We start from the raw sequence: 13,937 nt of genomic DNA, 5'->3' as shown, positions 1-13,937 counted from the left end.
GGCAGGATGCTCAAGCTGCTGCCCTGCAGACTCACTCCTGTTTGAAGGGGAATGGGGCGCGGGGCCTTTCCCCTCTAGGGGGCACCAGCTCCCATCCAGCCCCAGGGCGGGGACTGGCTGGCTCAGGGGGGCAGGGAATGGAGCGCGGGGCCTTTCACCTCTAGGGGGCACCAGCTCCCATCCAGCCCCAGGGCGGGGACTGGCTGGCTCAGGGGGGCAGGGAATGGGGCGTGGGGCCTTTCCCCTCTAGGGGGCACCGGCTCCCATCCGGCCCTAGAGCAGGGACTGGCTGGCTCAGGGGGGCGGGGAATGGGGTGTGGGGCCTTTCCCCTCTAGGTGGCACCAGCTCCCATCCGGGCCCAGGGTGATTAGACAGATAGATAGAGGGGGTGGATGGGGATAGATAGGTAGAGGGGGTGTGGGGGGGGTTGGATAGATTCCTCCCCTCCCCCTTTTACATGCAAATCAGCAGATGACTCTTCTATGTCCTTGACAGCCTCTATTCCTCCGTCCTTCCACTTCTGCATTCTCTCCTCCCCCCCCCCGCCCCCCAACACACACACACGCCGCAGCACCTTGCGCCTTTGGCAGAAACCTCCTGAGCTCAGCGACATGGAAAGACGCTGCCAACCCCTGCGCCAAGGGAAGGGTTTTAGTGGGGGAAATAGCCAGCCATGGGATGGCGGGGGGTGTGTGTGTGTTTGCATCCGCATTTGTGTGTAGATCTCTGTGCGTAGGTTTGTGTGTGTGCATGTTGGTGTGGGAGTGAGGGTGTTTATGGCTGGGGGGGGTATGTGTGACGTTTGTGTAGATCAGTGTGTGGTGGACTGTGGGTGTGGGGCGTTTATGGCTCCATCGTGGACTTTAGGCGTGTGTGTGTGTTTGTCGAAACCTATGTGTGCGGTGTGTTTATGGCTGTGTGGTGTGGCTGTTGTGTGTTTGTGTAGACCTCTCTGCGTGGTGTGTTTACGGTTATGTTGTGTGGCTGTTGTGTGTTTGTGTAGATCTCTGTGTGGGGGTGTTTATTGCTGTGTTGTGTGGCTGTTGTAGATATCTCTGTGTGGTACGTTTATGGCTCTGTTGTGTGTTTGCACAGACCTTTGCAGGCTAGTTTGTGTATGCAGTGTGGGGTGTGTTTAGGACTGTGTTGTGTATGGGTGTGTCCCTTTTAAGGGGGTGGGTGGGTGTATTTGTATGAACCTGTGTGTACTAGTTTTATTTGTGGTATGTTTATGGCTGTGTTGTGGGTATGTGTGATGTTGGGGTACATCTGTGTGTGATGGATTGTGTTTGTGGTGTGGGTGTGTTTATGGCTGTGTTGTGTGTTTGTGTAGCTGTGTGTGTGTAGATCTGTTGGGGGAGGGTATATATGGCTGTGTTGTGTGTTTGTGTAGGTTTGTGGGGGGACGGTTGTTTACGACAGTGGTGTGTCTGTGTAGACCTGTTGGGGGGAGAGTATATATGGCTGTGTTGTGTCATGTGTTTACGTAGATCGGGGGGAGGAGGGGGTGTATATAGCTGTGTTTGTGTAGATGTGTGAGGGGCAGGTGTATATGCCTGTGGTGTGTGTTTGTGTAGATGTTGGGGGGAAGGTGTATATGGCTGTGCTGTGTAGATGTTTGTGTGGTGTGTAGATCTGTGGGGGGTGTATATAGCTGTGGGGAGTGTTTGTATAGATGTGTGTGTAGAATTGTAGGGGGTCATGGCTGGGGGTTGTTGTGGGGGGGAGGGTGTATATGGCTGTGTTGTGTAGATGTTTGTGTGTTGTGTAGATCTGTGGGTGGGAGGGTGTATATGTCTGTGGTGTGTGTTGTGTAGATGTTTGTGTAGGTTTGTAGGGGGCTTATGGCTGGTGTGTGTGTGTCTTTGTGCGGTCGTACAACCTGACACAGTCTCGGTGTGTGCACCTGGGAAGTGGGGTGTGAAGATTCCTGTGCAGGCAGGTGTGGGTGTATTCAATGGGACCTACACACACACACACACACACACACACCCCACCCCATGCCCTGGGTGGGTGCAGGGCTGCAGTGGGCACACGGGGTGAGGGGGCTGCCCAGTGCAGGGAGGTTGCAGGGGGTGCCCAGTGGGGGTGAGGGGTTGCTGGGGGGGGGCACACAGGGCTGGCGGGGGGGGCAGGGCGCTGCAGGAATTGCGGTGGGGGTGACATCAGCCTGCACAGAGCCAGCGACTCTTGTTCTCATTCTCATGCCAGGCCGTGCCCGCCACGTTGCAGAGCCCAGTTGGGAGCGCGCCGGGGGGGGGGCCCTCTCCCAGCCCTGCAGCACACACACCCTCTCAGAGAACCCAGGAGTCCTGGCTCCCAGCCCCCGCTTCTCAAACCACTAGGCCCCACTCCCTTCCCAGAGCCAGGGAGAGAACCCAGGAGTCTTGACTTCCCCGCCCCCCTAACCCTCTGCCCCCCACCCCCGGGAGTCAGGACTCCTGGGTTCCATGCCCAGCTGGGGGCGGGGTGGGGGGCCGGGCTGCACGTTGCTGTCCGCACAGGAGCATCTGGGGCTGCCACCGAGACCCCTGTTTACAGCACAGGGTGTAACTGGAGAACGGGGCTGGCCCAGAATAACCCGGCCCGCGGCCCCGGGCCCCAGGGACGCGCTGTCCTCACCGCGCCACACAGACCCGCCGCGCCCGCTGGTGCCGGCCTGGCCTACCTGCGGCCTCCTCACCCAACTCCCCCCTGAACCCCCAAACCTGCCCCAACTTCCCCCTCCCCCCAAACCTCCCCCCACTCACCCCTGGGGCCCCCAGACCTTCCCTCTCCCCCCAAACCTCCCCCCACTCACCCCTGGGGCCCCCAAACCTTCCCTCTCCCCCCGAACCTCCACCCACTCACCCCTAGGGCCCTCAAACCGTCCACCTCCACCCACTCACCCCTGGGGCCCTCAAACCTTCCCTCTCAACCCAAACCTCCCCCCACTCACCCCTGGGGCCCCCAAACCTTCCCTCTCCCCCCAAACCTCCCCCCACTCACCCCTGGGGCCCCCAAACCTTCCACCTCCATCCACTCACCCCTGGGGACCCCAACCTTCCCCCTGCCCCCAAACCTCACACCTGGGGCACCCAAGCTTCCCCCTCCCCCCAAACCTCCCCCCACTCACCCCTGGGGCCCCCAAACCTTCCCTCTCCCCCCGAACCTCCACCCACTCACCCTTGGGGCCCCCAACCTTCCCCCTGCCCCCAAACCTCATGCCTGGGGCCCCCAAGCTTCCCCTCCCCCCAAACCTCCACCCACTCACCCCTGGGGCCCCCAAACCTTCCCCTCAACTTCCCCCTCCCCCAAACCTCCCCCTATCTCACTCCTGAGCCTCCCAAACTCACCCCAGCCCCTGAACCTTTCTGCCCCGCTGCCTCCCGCCCTCCCAAATTTAGCTCAGTTTCCTCTTCCTGAAACTTTCAACTTCAGCTTGAAACAATGTCCTGTCCAGGTGGGAGCCGGCGCCCCCCAGAGGGGAGAGGCCTCGTGTCCCATTCTTCGCTCCTTCCCCCCCCCACTGGCCCCAGCCAGCCAGTCCCTGCCCTGCACCTCTCACGCCTTCCCTTCCCCAGTGACCCGCTATCCGTTCACACTCACTTTTGCCCCGACCACGCCCGTGGGCCACCTGCAGCATCAGGCAGCAGCCCGGGTCAAACGCCAAGGCTGGGTGAGCGGCTCACGCTGCCCGACTGACTCTGGGGGGCTGGGGAGACGGCTGCTGCCGGTGGCCACGTCGGGGGCCACTCCTAAACACGCCCGCCCAGCTCGCCGTGGGGACATCGAGGGGGCCCCATGCAGAGCCCACGGGGCCCGGTGGAGATCTGAAACCGGGGCTCCTTTGTCAATTTCACCGCCCCCCGCCCTTCCCACCTGGTGAAACTGAGGGAGGTTTTCCGGATTTTCAGTCCGGAAAACAGAGTCAATGGTTCTTGGGCAACATTCGCACCAAGAGCCGTGAAATTCTTAATTCTTAACACGGTCTGAATTCTGAGCTCGGTTTACACCGGGTAAATCTGGACTCTGGATTGACACCCCAGGAAGCTAAAATCAGAACTCGGCCCTGTTCCCATTGCAGTCAGGGGGTAACTCTAGATTGACTCCAGGAGCTGAGATCAGAACCCGGCCCTGTCTCCATTACAATTGGGAGTGACTCCGGACTGACGCCAGGAGCTGAGATCAGAACCGGGCCCTGCCCCCATTGCAGTGAGGGGGTAACTCCAGATTGACCCAAGGTCTGAGATCAGAACCCTGCCCTGTCTCCATTACAATTGGGAGTGACTCCAGACTGACGCCAGGAGCTGAGATCAGAACCCGGCCCTGCCCTCATTGCAGTCAGGGGTGACTCCAGATTGAGGCCAGGAGCTGAGATCAAAACCCAGCCCCGCCCCCATTGCAATTGGGAGTGACTCTGGATGGATGAGGCCAGGAGCTCAGATCAGAACCCAGCCCCGCCCCCATTGCAATTGGGAGTGACTCTGGATGGAGGAGGCCAGGAGCTCAGATCAGAACCTGGCCATGCCCTCATTGCAATTGGGGGTGACTCCGGATTGACCCCAGGGGGCTGAGATCAGAACTCAGCCCCTCTACCATTGCAACTGGGATTGACTCCGGATTGACCCCAGGGGGCTGAGATCAGAACTCAGCCCCTCTCCCATTGCAACTGGGATTGACTCCGGATTGACCCCGGGGGGCACTGAGACCAGAAAGACACCCCCTCCAGCTAAAAATAGCCATTTATAAAATCCAGGATTAAATACAGACCCGCTGAGGTTATTAATTTGATCCCTCCACCTCTCCACCCCCACCCCCGCCTTCGCCTGCCGCCCTCTTTCCTACCGTCCTGCGTTCTGGCCCCTTCCCGTGCAAGGGGGAAATCCCCAGAGGTTCATGGGGGGGGGGGGCTGATCCAAGGCAGGGCGCCCCCCAGGTGGGGCAGGAAGCAATCGTTTCTCTGTGACCCCCCCACACACACACCCCGAGACTCCGGCCCACCCCCCCCAGCTCCCGTCCGTCAGGCGCTGCTGGCGGCGGTGCTCGGGACGCAGCAGTGGCCGGGCTCCCTGGGCAGGCCGGGCAGGGAGAGGAGAAGGAAGCAGCCGCCGCCGAAGATCAGCACGGCGCCGGCCGCCACGGCGCAGGCCACGGACCACGAGTACTCGTACTCCAGGGGCACGCTCCGGTCGCTGCTGATGAGCCGCCGCACCGAGTGGCGGAAAACCTCCAGGCTGACCAGCACCAGGATCCCTGCCGGGAGAGAGGGAGAGTGGGAGCGGGGCGGGGGGCTCCGCGGGGGGCGCTGGGCTGCGGGGCTGGGGCTCGGGGGGGGCGGTGGGCAGCAGGGTGCGGGGCGGGGGGCTCCGCGGGGGGCGCTGGGCTGCGAGAAGGGGGGGGGGGCTCCGCGGGGGGCGCTGGGCTGCGGGTAGGGGGCGGGGGCTCCGCGGGGGGCGCTGGGCAGCAGGGTGCGGGGCGGGGGGCTCCGCGGGGGGCGCTGGGCGGTGGGGAGCGGAGCGGGGGGCTCCGAGGGGGACTCTGCGCGGCGGGGAGCGGGGAGGGGGCTCAGCGGGGGGCGCTGGGCGGCGGGGAGGGGGCTCAGCGGGGGGCGCTGGGCTGCGGGAAGGGGTTTGGGGGCTTAGCGGGGGGCGCTGGGCTGCTGTAAGGAGGGGGTGGGGGCTCCGCAGGGGGCGCTGGGTGGCGAGGAGCGGGGCGGGGGGCTCCGAGGGGGACGCTGCGCGGCGGGGAGCGGGGCGGGGGCTCAGCGGGGGGCGCTGGGCTGCGGGAAGGGGTTTGGGGGCTTAGCGGGGGGCGCTGGGCTGCTGGAAGGAGGGGGTGGGGGCTCCGCAGGGGGCGCTGGGCGGCGGGGAGCGGGGCGGGGGCTCAGCGGGGGGCGCTGGGCTGCGGGAAGGGGGGGGGCTCCGCAGGGGGCGCTGGGCGGCGGGGAGCGGGGCGGGGGGCTCAGCGGGGGGCGCTGGGCTGCGGGAAGGGGGGGGGGGGCTCCGCAGGGGGCGCTGGGCGGCGGGGAGCTGGGCGGTGGCTCAGCGGGGGGCGCTGGGCGGCGGGAAGGGGGGGGGGTGGGGGCTCCGCGGGGGGCGCTGGGGGCCCCACAGGGGGCGGGGGAGGCGGTACCTACCGGAGATCATGAAGAAGCAGGAGGCGGGTTTGAGCAGGAACTCCACCCCTTTGCTCAGCGCCATGGTGATGCACAGCGAGCCCATCACCATCAGGGTGATGCTCAGAAGAGAGATAACGGCCGCCGTGACGTTCAGTTCTGGGGAGCGGGGAGACAGAGAGTTACCCCAATCCGGGAGGAACAGCCCCGCTGCCAGCCTCCAGTACAGCCCAAGAGACACTGGCTTGATGGGCCCGTGGGTGTGATCTGGGGTAGGGAGGAGGCGGGACACCAGGGTAGATGGGCCCGTGGGTGTGATCTGGGGTAGGGAGCAGGCGGGACACCAGGGTAGATGGGCCCGTGGGTGTGATCTGGGGTAGGGAGGAGGCGGGACACCAGGGTAGATGGGCCCGTGGGTGTGATTTGGGGTAGGGAGGAGGCGGGACACCAGGGTAGATGGGCCCGTGGGTGTGATCTGGGGTAGGGAGGAGGCGGGACACCAGGGTAGATGGGCCCGTGGGTGTGATCTGGGGTAGGGAGGAGGCGGGACACCAGGGTAGATGGGCCTGTGGGTGTGATCTGGGGTAGGGAGGAGGCGGGACACCAGGGTAGATGGGCCCGTGGGTGTGATCCAGGGGGGTCCTGACCTTTTTTTGTCGTTCTCTGGAAGATGTGGGCGTTCTCCCCCGTGCTGAAGAACTTGAAGTAGGAGCAGTTGGCTTCTGGGAAGGGAGAAAGGAACGACTTGAGTGACGGGGGAGAAAGAGGAGATGTGTAAACGGGGTCGGGGGCAGGGCAGAGAAGGGGACGGGGAATCAAGATGTGTGAATGCTCTGGGCGGTCGGGATGAGTTTGGGGAGAAGGGGTCAGGTGGGGAGAATTAGTAACCCTCTGCTATCCCAGCCCTGGGCTCCCTGCACCCCCAGATCTCCAGTGCCCCTCAATCCTGACCCTCAGCCCCCTGCTATCCCAGCCCCCTGCTATCCCTGGGCTCCCCCTACACACACCCAATTCCCACAAACCTTCCTGCATGAACCTTCCATGCTAAACACACCCACCCCACCAAACCTGCCCCCCACACTCACCCCAGCCCCCGAATCTTCCTGCCCCCCAAATTCACCCCAACTAGAAATCTAACTGAGGAATTTCACCCTCTGCATCTGAGTGAGTGTCCCGATGCATTCCCCAAAGGGCTGGGAAATTGGGGAAAGGAGGGAGATTTATTAACACTCCCCAGGTTTTGTCACAGATGGGAATTAGCTTGAGATAGATAGATAGATTAGATAGATGCAAGGGGGTGGGATGGAGGGGTACAAGGGTAAGGATGTGTGGATGGATGGTAGGGGGTGAATGGATGACATGACAAAGTGGGATTTTTTTGTAATATTTTATGACCCCTATCTGGAGGGTGAGTGGGGATGGATGGATGGATGGATGAAGGGGGTGTGTATGGGATGGACGGATGGGTGGATGGATGAATGTAAGGGTGTGTATGGGATGGATGGACGGATGGATGGATGAATGCAGGGGTGTGTATGGGATGAATGGGTGGATGGATCAAGGGGGGTGTATGGGATGGATGGGTGGGTGGATGCAGGGGTGTGTATGGGATGGATGGATGGGTGGATGAAGAGGGGTGTATGGGATGGATGGATGGGTGGATGAAGAGGGGTGTATGGGATGGATGGGTGGGTGGAGGGATGTGTATGGGATGGATGGATGGATGCAGGGGTGTGTATGGGATGGGTGGATGGATGGATGCAGGGGGGAGTATGGGATGGATGGGTAGGTGGATGGATGGATGCAGGGGTGTGTATGGGATGGATGGATGGATGGATCAAGGGGGGTGTATGGGATGGGCGTATGGATGGATGCAGGGGTGTGTATGGGATGGGTGGATGGATGGATGCAGGGGTGTGTATGGGATGGATGGATGGATGGATCAAGGGGGCTGTATGGGATGGATGGGTGGGTGGAGGGGTGTGGGGGGTTGTAGGAGCAGATTTTTGATAGCCCAGTAACAGGTTTAAACCACTTCCAGTGGCTGGAATTCCAGTTGTTCTGCTTATTACTGAAAGCCGCTAAAAGGAGGTGTTTCTGAAACCTTAGCACAGGTAACGGACCAGGACGGGAGGGTGAAGTGAGTGACCTCATGGAGTAAACATGACCCTCTGCCCTCCTGGCTTGAGTTGTTGTTCCGAAGCATGTGGTTTTGCAAGCTGGAAGTCTGGCAATAGTTAACTATGACTCTACAGCTGGTTAACCGATGGAAAGTTGCCCACCAGACAGGCTGGAAATCTCCACCCTTAACTTAGCTTCTGCTCGGCAGGTCTGTTAATGAGCAAGCTACCTAATACTAACAAGTTGGATATAAAAAGGGGAGGAAATCTGAGCTCTGTGGACATTTGAACACCTGAACACCTCTCAAGTTCCCCTGGAGACCACAAGCTGGCCACTGGACATCTACAGTTATCCACTCGAGACCGTCTCAAGACCCTGGGTAAATATGAATCTGGGATTTTGGCAGGTGTTTTACTAACCTGTTGTGGACGTGTGTAAGAGCTTAAGACTAAGTAATGTGTAGCTTTAAGTGAAAGCACTCTTGTGTTGTCCTGTTTGTGCCAGCCATCGATCGTCGGACGGCCGTGTCTCCCCTGCTTTATTTCTGACACCACCTCACACAGAGTAAAGGTACCAAGAACTTTGGGTTGAAAGAACCCCAGGTAACAGGGTGGATGGATGGATGGGTGGGTGGGTGTGTGTGGGGATAGATGGAGGGATGGATGGGTTTGATGGGTGGGTGGGGGTGGATGGATGGACAGAGGGGTATGCATGGGGCTATATGGAGTCTGTATGGGATGTACAGGGTTGTTCAGAGATGGATGGATGGAGAGGTGTGTGGGGATGGACAGGTGGGGGTGGATGGATGGATGAAGGGATGTGGGGTAGATGGATGGAGGGATGTGGGGTGGATAGAGGGTAGGGGGGATGGATGAGCGGGGTGGGATGGATGGATGGAGGAAGGGAGGGAGGGTTGGGGTCGGGTGGATGGAGGGAGGGAGGGGTGCGGAGGGCTGGGGTGGGTGGATGCGGGGGTGGGGTGGATGGATGGAGGAAGGGAGGGTTGGGGTGGGATGGATGGATGGGAGGGGGTGGGGTGGAGGGAGGGAGGGAAGGATGGGGTATGGGGTGGGTGGAGGGAGGGGTGTGGAGGGACAGAGGTATAAGATTTTCAGAACACAGTCCCCCCCCCACCCCAGCAGCAGCTCTGCCCCACCCGCACCCACCCCTGCTTTGTCCCCTGCCAGCTCCCGGTGCCATAACTGCTTTGTGCCCCTAGCCCCATGGCCCTGCCCCTCTCTCCACCCCAAGCCCTGCTACTGGAGAGCTGAAGGAAATGGACCAGAGCAGCTATCACACTTTAAACACGCACCTGACCTGATCCGGAAACACATCCAAATGGCGACAACCCTGAGATACCTCCAGGGGTTGTGGAATGGGGAACGGGGCATCTCCCCTCTAGGGGGCGCCAGCTCCCATCCGGCTCCAGGGCAGGGACTGGCTGGCTCCGGGGGTGGGGAATGGGGCACGGGGCCTGTCCCCTCTAGGGGGCGCCAGCTCCCATCTGGCCCCAGGGCAGGGACTGGCTGGCTCAGGCGGGTGGGGAATGGGGCACGGGGCCTTTCCCTCTAGGGGGCACCAGCTCCCATCCGGCTCCAGGGCAGGGACTGGCTGGCTCAGGGGGGCGGGGAATGGTGCGCAGGGCCTTTCCCCTCTAGGGGGCGCCAGCTCCCATCCGGCCCCAGGGCAGGGACTGGCTGGCTCCGGGGGTGGGGAATGGGGCACGGGGCCTGTCCCCCTTAGGCAGTTGGCCATCATTTCACTGGATTCAATGAGCACGGACGCCCAGCTGGGTGAATGTTTCCTGGTTGGGATGGTAGCAGACCACGGCACAGAACCGCTCCCCGGTGCTCTAGGTCTCCAGTTTCACTCTTTCCAGCCAAGAGGCGCTTTAACTGGCCCCAGTCCCTTCTCCGGACGGCGCTCCACCCCCTCCCTCCCCCCGACTGGCATTCAGCTGATGCTGTCGGTCGCTGCTGCTGCAGCGTCAGAAATAAGCGCAGAGACAGAACCCAAAACGCTCCTGGAGACACCCGAATTCGTTCAACCCAGAGCCGGGGACAGAACCCAGGAGTCCTGGCTCCCAGCCCCTCTGCTCTAACCACTAGACACCACTCCCCTCCCAGAGCTGGGGAGAGAACCCAGGAGTCCTGGCTCCCAGCCCCCCTGCACAGACCCAAGTGGGATCAGAACCCGTGTGGGTAGCGTGAGAGGGTGAGGGCATCTGGTTATTTATGAAACTCCAGCTGCGAAAAATTATCAGACTCAAGGGGAGGTGGACTGGGGTGAAGGCTGAAAAGGGAGTGAGTGGGGGTGGGGGGAAGAAGATAGATAGATAGAGAGGGTGAATGGGGATAGATAGATAGATAGATAGAGGGGGTGGATGGGGATAGATAGATTAGATAGATAGATAGAGGGGGTGGATAGGGAAAGCTAGGTGTTTATGGGGGTGGGTGAGGTGGATGGGGATAGATATGTAGATAGATTAGACAGATAGAGAGGGTGAATCGGGATAGATAGATAGATAGAGGGAGTGGATGGAGATGGATAGATAGATAGATAGATAGATTAGATTGACGGGGGGTGGATAGGGAAAGCTAGGTGTTTATGGGGCTGGGTGAGGTGTATGGGGATAGATAGGTAGATAGATTAGATAGATAGAGAGGATGAATGGGGATAGATAGAGAGAGAGGGTGAATGGGGATAGATAGATAGATAGAGGGGGTGGATGGGGATAGATAGATAGATTAGATAGATAGAGGGGGTGGATGGGGATAGATAGAGGGGGTGGATGGGGATAGATAGATAGATAGATTAGATAGATAGAGGGGGTGGATGGGGATAGATAGATTAGATAGAGGGGGTAAATGGGGATAGATAGATTAGATAGATAGACAGGGGGTGGATAGGGAAAGCTAGGTGTTTATGGGAGTGGGTGAGGTGGATGGGGATAGATAAGGAGATAGATTAGATAGATAGAGAGGGTGAATGGGGATAGATAGATAGATAGATAGAGGGGGTGGATGGGGATAGATAGATAGATAGATAGATAGATAGAGGGGGTGGATGGGGATAGATAGATAGATTAGATAGATAGAGGGGGTGGATGGGGATAGATAGAGGGGGTGGATGGGGATAGATAGATAGATTAGATAGATAGAGGGGGTGGATGGGGATAGATAGAGGGGGTGGATGGGGATAGATAGATAGATAGATTAGATAGATAGAGGGGGTGGATGGGGATAGATAGATTAGATAGAGGGGGTAAATGGGGATAGATAGATTAGATAGATAGACAGGGGGTGGATAGGGAAAGCTAGGTGTTTATGGGGGTGGGTGAGGTGGATGGGGATAGATAAGGAGATAGATAGATTAGATAGATAGAGAGGGTGGATGGGGATAGATAGACAGATAGAGAGGGTGGATGGGGATAGATAGATTAGATAGAGGGGGTGGGTGGGGATAGATAGATTAGATAGATAGACAGGGGGTGGATAGGGAAAGCTAGGTGTTTATGGGGGTGGGTGAAGTGGATGGGGATAGCTAGGTGTTTAGGGGTAGATGGAGGGAGGGGTGAATGGGGGATGGAGAGGAAGGAAGGGAGGGAGGAAGGAAGGAGGGAGGGAAGAAAGGAAGCAGAGTGCGAAGGAAGAGGAGGGGGACGGGCCAGGCTCTCCTCACCTCCGGGCAGCTCCGCCGGGCCGCAGGTCGCCCTCTCCGCCTCCACGTCCTCCACCCAGAGCTTCTTGAGGCAGAACTTCCAGAGGCCGTAGTGGGCGGCCTCGCACATGGTGCTGTGGTTCTGCTTGTAGGTGTTGAGCTCCACCCAGAACTCGGTGCCCACGGCCAGCACGGTCAGCGTCACCCCCACGATGGCCACGAAGAAGGCCAGCTTGATCTTGCCCTCCTGGGCGTCGGTGAGGGCCGGGCGCCGCTTGCCGCCCACCCGGCCCCGCAAGCCCGCCATGCGCTGCTCCTCCTGCTGGAGGAAAAAATTGGGCCACATCATCCTTCCTGGGCTTTACCCCTCTGAGGACCCTAACCGTAACCGCTACCCCTACCCCTGCCCCTGCCCCTGCCCGGCGCCTCGCGCGGACGCTCTGCGCCTGCAGCCCGCAGCCCCTGAGGTCGGACGCCTGCTGCCAAGCCGGGCCCCTGGCTGGCTGAGCGAGAGGCCGCCCGGCAGCTCGCACCCGCGGCCCCGGCTGTAAATACGCCCCGCACCTGTTAGAGGCCATCACCCGTCTCCAGGGTGACGGAGGCTATTTTTAAGGCGCTGCTTTAGGTGCCTGTGTTTTAAAGCGGCACTCGCAGCGCTGGGACCTGCCCACGGGCCCGCCCACTGGCAGCCAGCCCCCCTTCCCCGTGCCCCCCTGGGAGCCCTCCCCCCCGGCCGGCCCCCCTTCCCCATGCCCCGCAGCGCCCCCTGGGAGCCCCCCTCACGGCCGGCCCCCCTTCCCCACACCCCACAGCGCCCCTGGGAGCCCCCCTCACAGCCAGCCCCCCTTCCCCATGCCCCCCTGGGAGCCCTGCCCCCGGCAAGCCCCTCTTCCCCACGCCCCACAGTGCCTCCTGGGAGCCCCCCCGGCCAGCCCCCCTTTCCTACGCCCCACAGTGCCCCTTGGGAGCCCCCCCAGCCAGCCCCCCTTCCCCACGCCCCACAGTGCCCCCTGGGAGCCCCCCTCACAGCCGGCCCCCCTTCCCCATGCCCCCCGGGAGCCCTGCCCCCGGCCATCCCCCCTTCCCCACGCCCCACAGCGCCCCCTGGGAGCCCCCCTCACAGCCAGCCCCCCTTCCCCACGCCCCACAGTGCCCCTGGGAGCCCCCCTCACAGCCAGCCCCCCCTTCCCCATGCCCCACAGCGCCCCCTGGGAGCCCCCCTCACACCGGAAGCCCCCCTCACACCCGGCCCCCCTTCCCCATGCCCCCCAGGAGCCCTGCCCCCGGCCAGCCCCCCTTCCCCACGCCCCACAGTGCCCCTGGGAGCCCCCCTCACAGCCAGCCCCCCTTCCCCATGCCCCCCTGGGAGCCCTGCCCCCGGCAAGCCCCCCTTCCCCATGCCCCACAGTGCCTCCTGGGAGCCCCCCCAGCCAGCCCCCCTTTCCTACGCCCCACAGTGCCCCTTGGGAGCCCCCCCGGCCAGCCCCCCTTCCCCACGCCCCACAGTGCCCCCTGGGAGTCCTCCCCCCAGCCAGCCCCCCTTCTCCATGCGCCGCAGCACCCCCCGGGAGCCCCCCTCACAGCCAGCCCCCCTTCCCCACGCCCCACAGCGCCCCCTGGGAGCCCCCCTCACAGCCAGCCCCCCTTCCCCATGCCCCACAGCGCCCCCTGGGAGCCCCCCTCACAGCCAGCCCCCCTTCCCCACGCCCCACAGTGCCCCCCTGGGAGTCTCCCTCACAGCCAGCCCTCCTGCTCCATGCCCCACAGCGCCCCCTGGGCGCTTCCCTCACCGCCAGCCCTCATGCCCCGTGCCCCACAGAGACCCTGGGAGCTCCCCCCACAGCCAGTGCCCCGATCTGCTCTTCACAATGTCCCCAGGAGCTCCCCACCACAGCCAGCACGCAGCCCCGCTCCCCACAGTGCCCCAGGAGCTCCCCCTACACAGCCAGCCCCCTGCCCCGTGCGCCTCACTCCAGAGGGGCCACTTCTCTGCCCTGGCTGAATGATTTGTTAAAGAATCAATTCTAAATATATCAGCTACCATTTCTGAAAGCCTCT

The 13,937-nt window shown here is 61.8% G+C and overlaps 4 protein-coding genes across 9 annotated transcripts in view; 2 read left to right on the top strand and 2 right to left on the bottom strand.

Moving 5' to 3' along the window:
- Nucleotides 1-13,937, bottom strand: part of LOC119564877 (immunoglobulin superfamily member 1-like) — a 967,916-nt gene that overhangs the window by 121,454 nt on the left and 832,525 nt on the right. The window lies entirely within an intron of this gene.
- LOC119564866 (immunoglobulin superfamily member 1) overlaps nucleotides 1-13,937 on the top strand; it is a 999,687-nt gene that overhangs the window by 364,459 nt on the left and 621,291 nt on the right. The window lies entirely within an intron of this gene.
- LOC119564865 (immunoglobulin superfamily member 1) overlaps nucleotides 1-13,937 on the top strand; it is a 798,058-nt gene that overhangs the window by 305,580 nt on the left and 478,541 nt on the right. The window lies entirely within an intron of this gene.
- Nucleotides 4,708-12,270, bottom strand: CACNG6 (calcium voltage-gated channel auxiliary subunit gamma 6). Its single transcript, XM_037888328.2, has 4 exons — nucleotides 11,901-12,270; nucleotides 6,746-6,820; nucleotides 6,120-6,257; nucleotides 4,708-5,236 (listed from the first exon to the last, which is right to left on the bottom strand). The coding sequence occupies exons 1-4, from the start codon at nucleotides 12,226-12,228 to the stop codon at nucleotides 5,004-5,006; spliced, it is 774 nt and encodes a 257-aa protein (XP_037744256.1). The 5' UTR covers nucleotides 12,229-12,270; the 3' UTR covers nucleotides 4,708-5,003.

This window comes from Chelonia mydas, chromosome 23 (assembly GCF_015237465.2).
Source record: "Chelonia mydas isolate rCheMyd1 chromosome 23, rCheMyd1.pri.v2, whole genome shotgun sequence".
Taxonomy (NCBI): Eukaryota; Metazoa; Chordata; order Testudines; family Cheloniidae; genus Chelonia; species Chelonia mydas.
The sequence above is the reverse complement of the archived record's forward strand: the minus strand, read 5'-3'. Positions and strand labels throughout refer to the sequence as shown.

Coding starts and splice junctions, on each gene's coding strand:
- CACNG6 (XM_037888328.2), bottom strand. CDS start 12,228: ATGATGTGGCCCAATTTTTTCCTCCAGCAGGAGGAGCAGCGCATGGCG. Junction 6,821..11,900: donor CCCGGCGGAGCTGCCCGGAG/GTGAGGAGAGCC, acceptor CTCCCTTCCCAG/AAGCCAACTGCTCCTACTTC. Junction 6,258..6,745: donor CCAGAGAACGACAAAAAAAG/GTCAGGACCCCC, acceptor CCCGCTCCCCAG/AACTGAACGTCACGGCGGCC.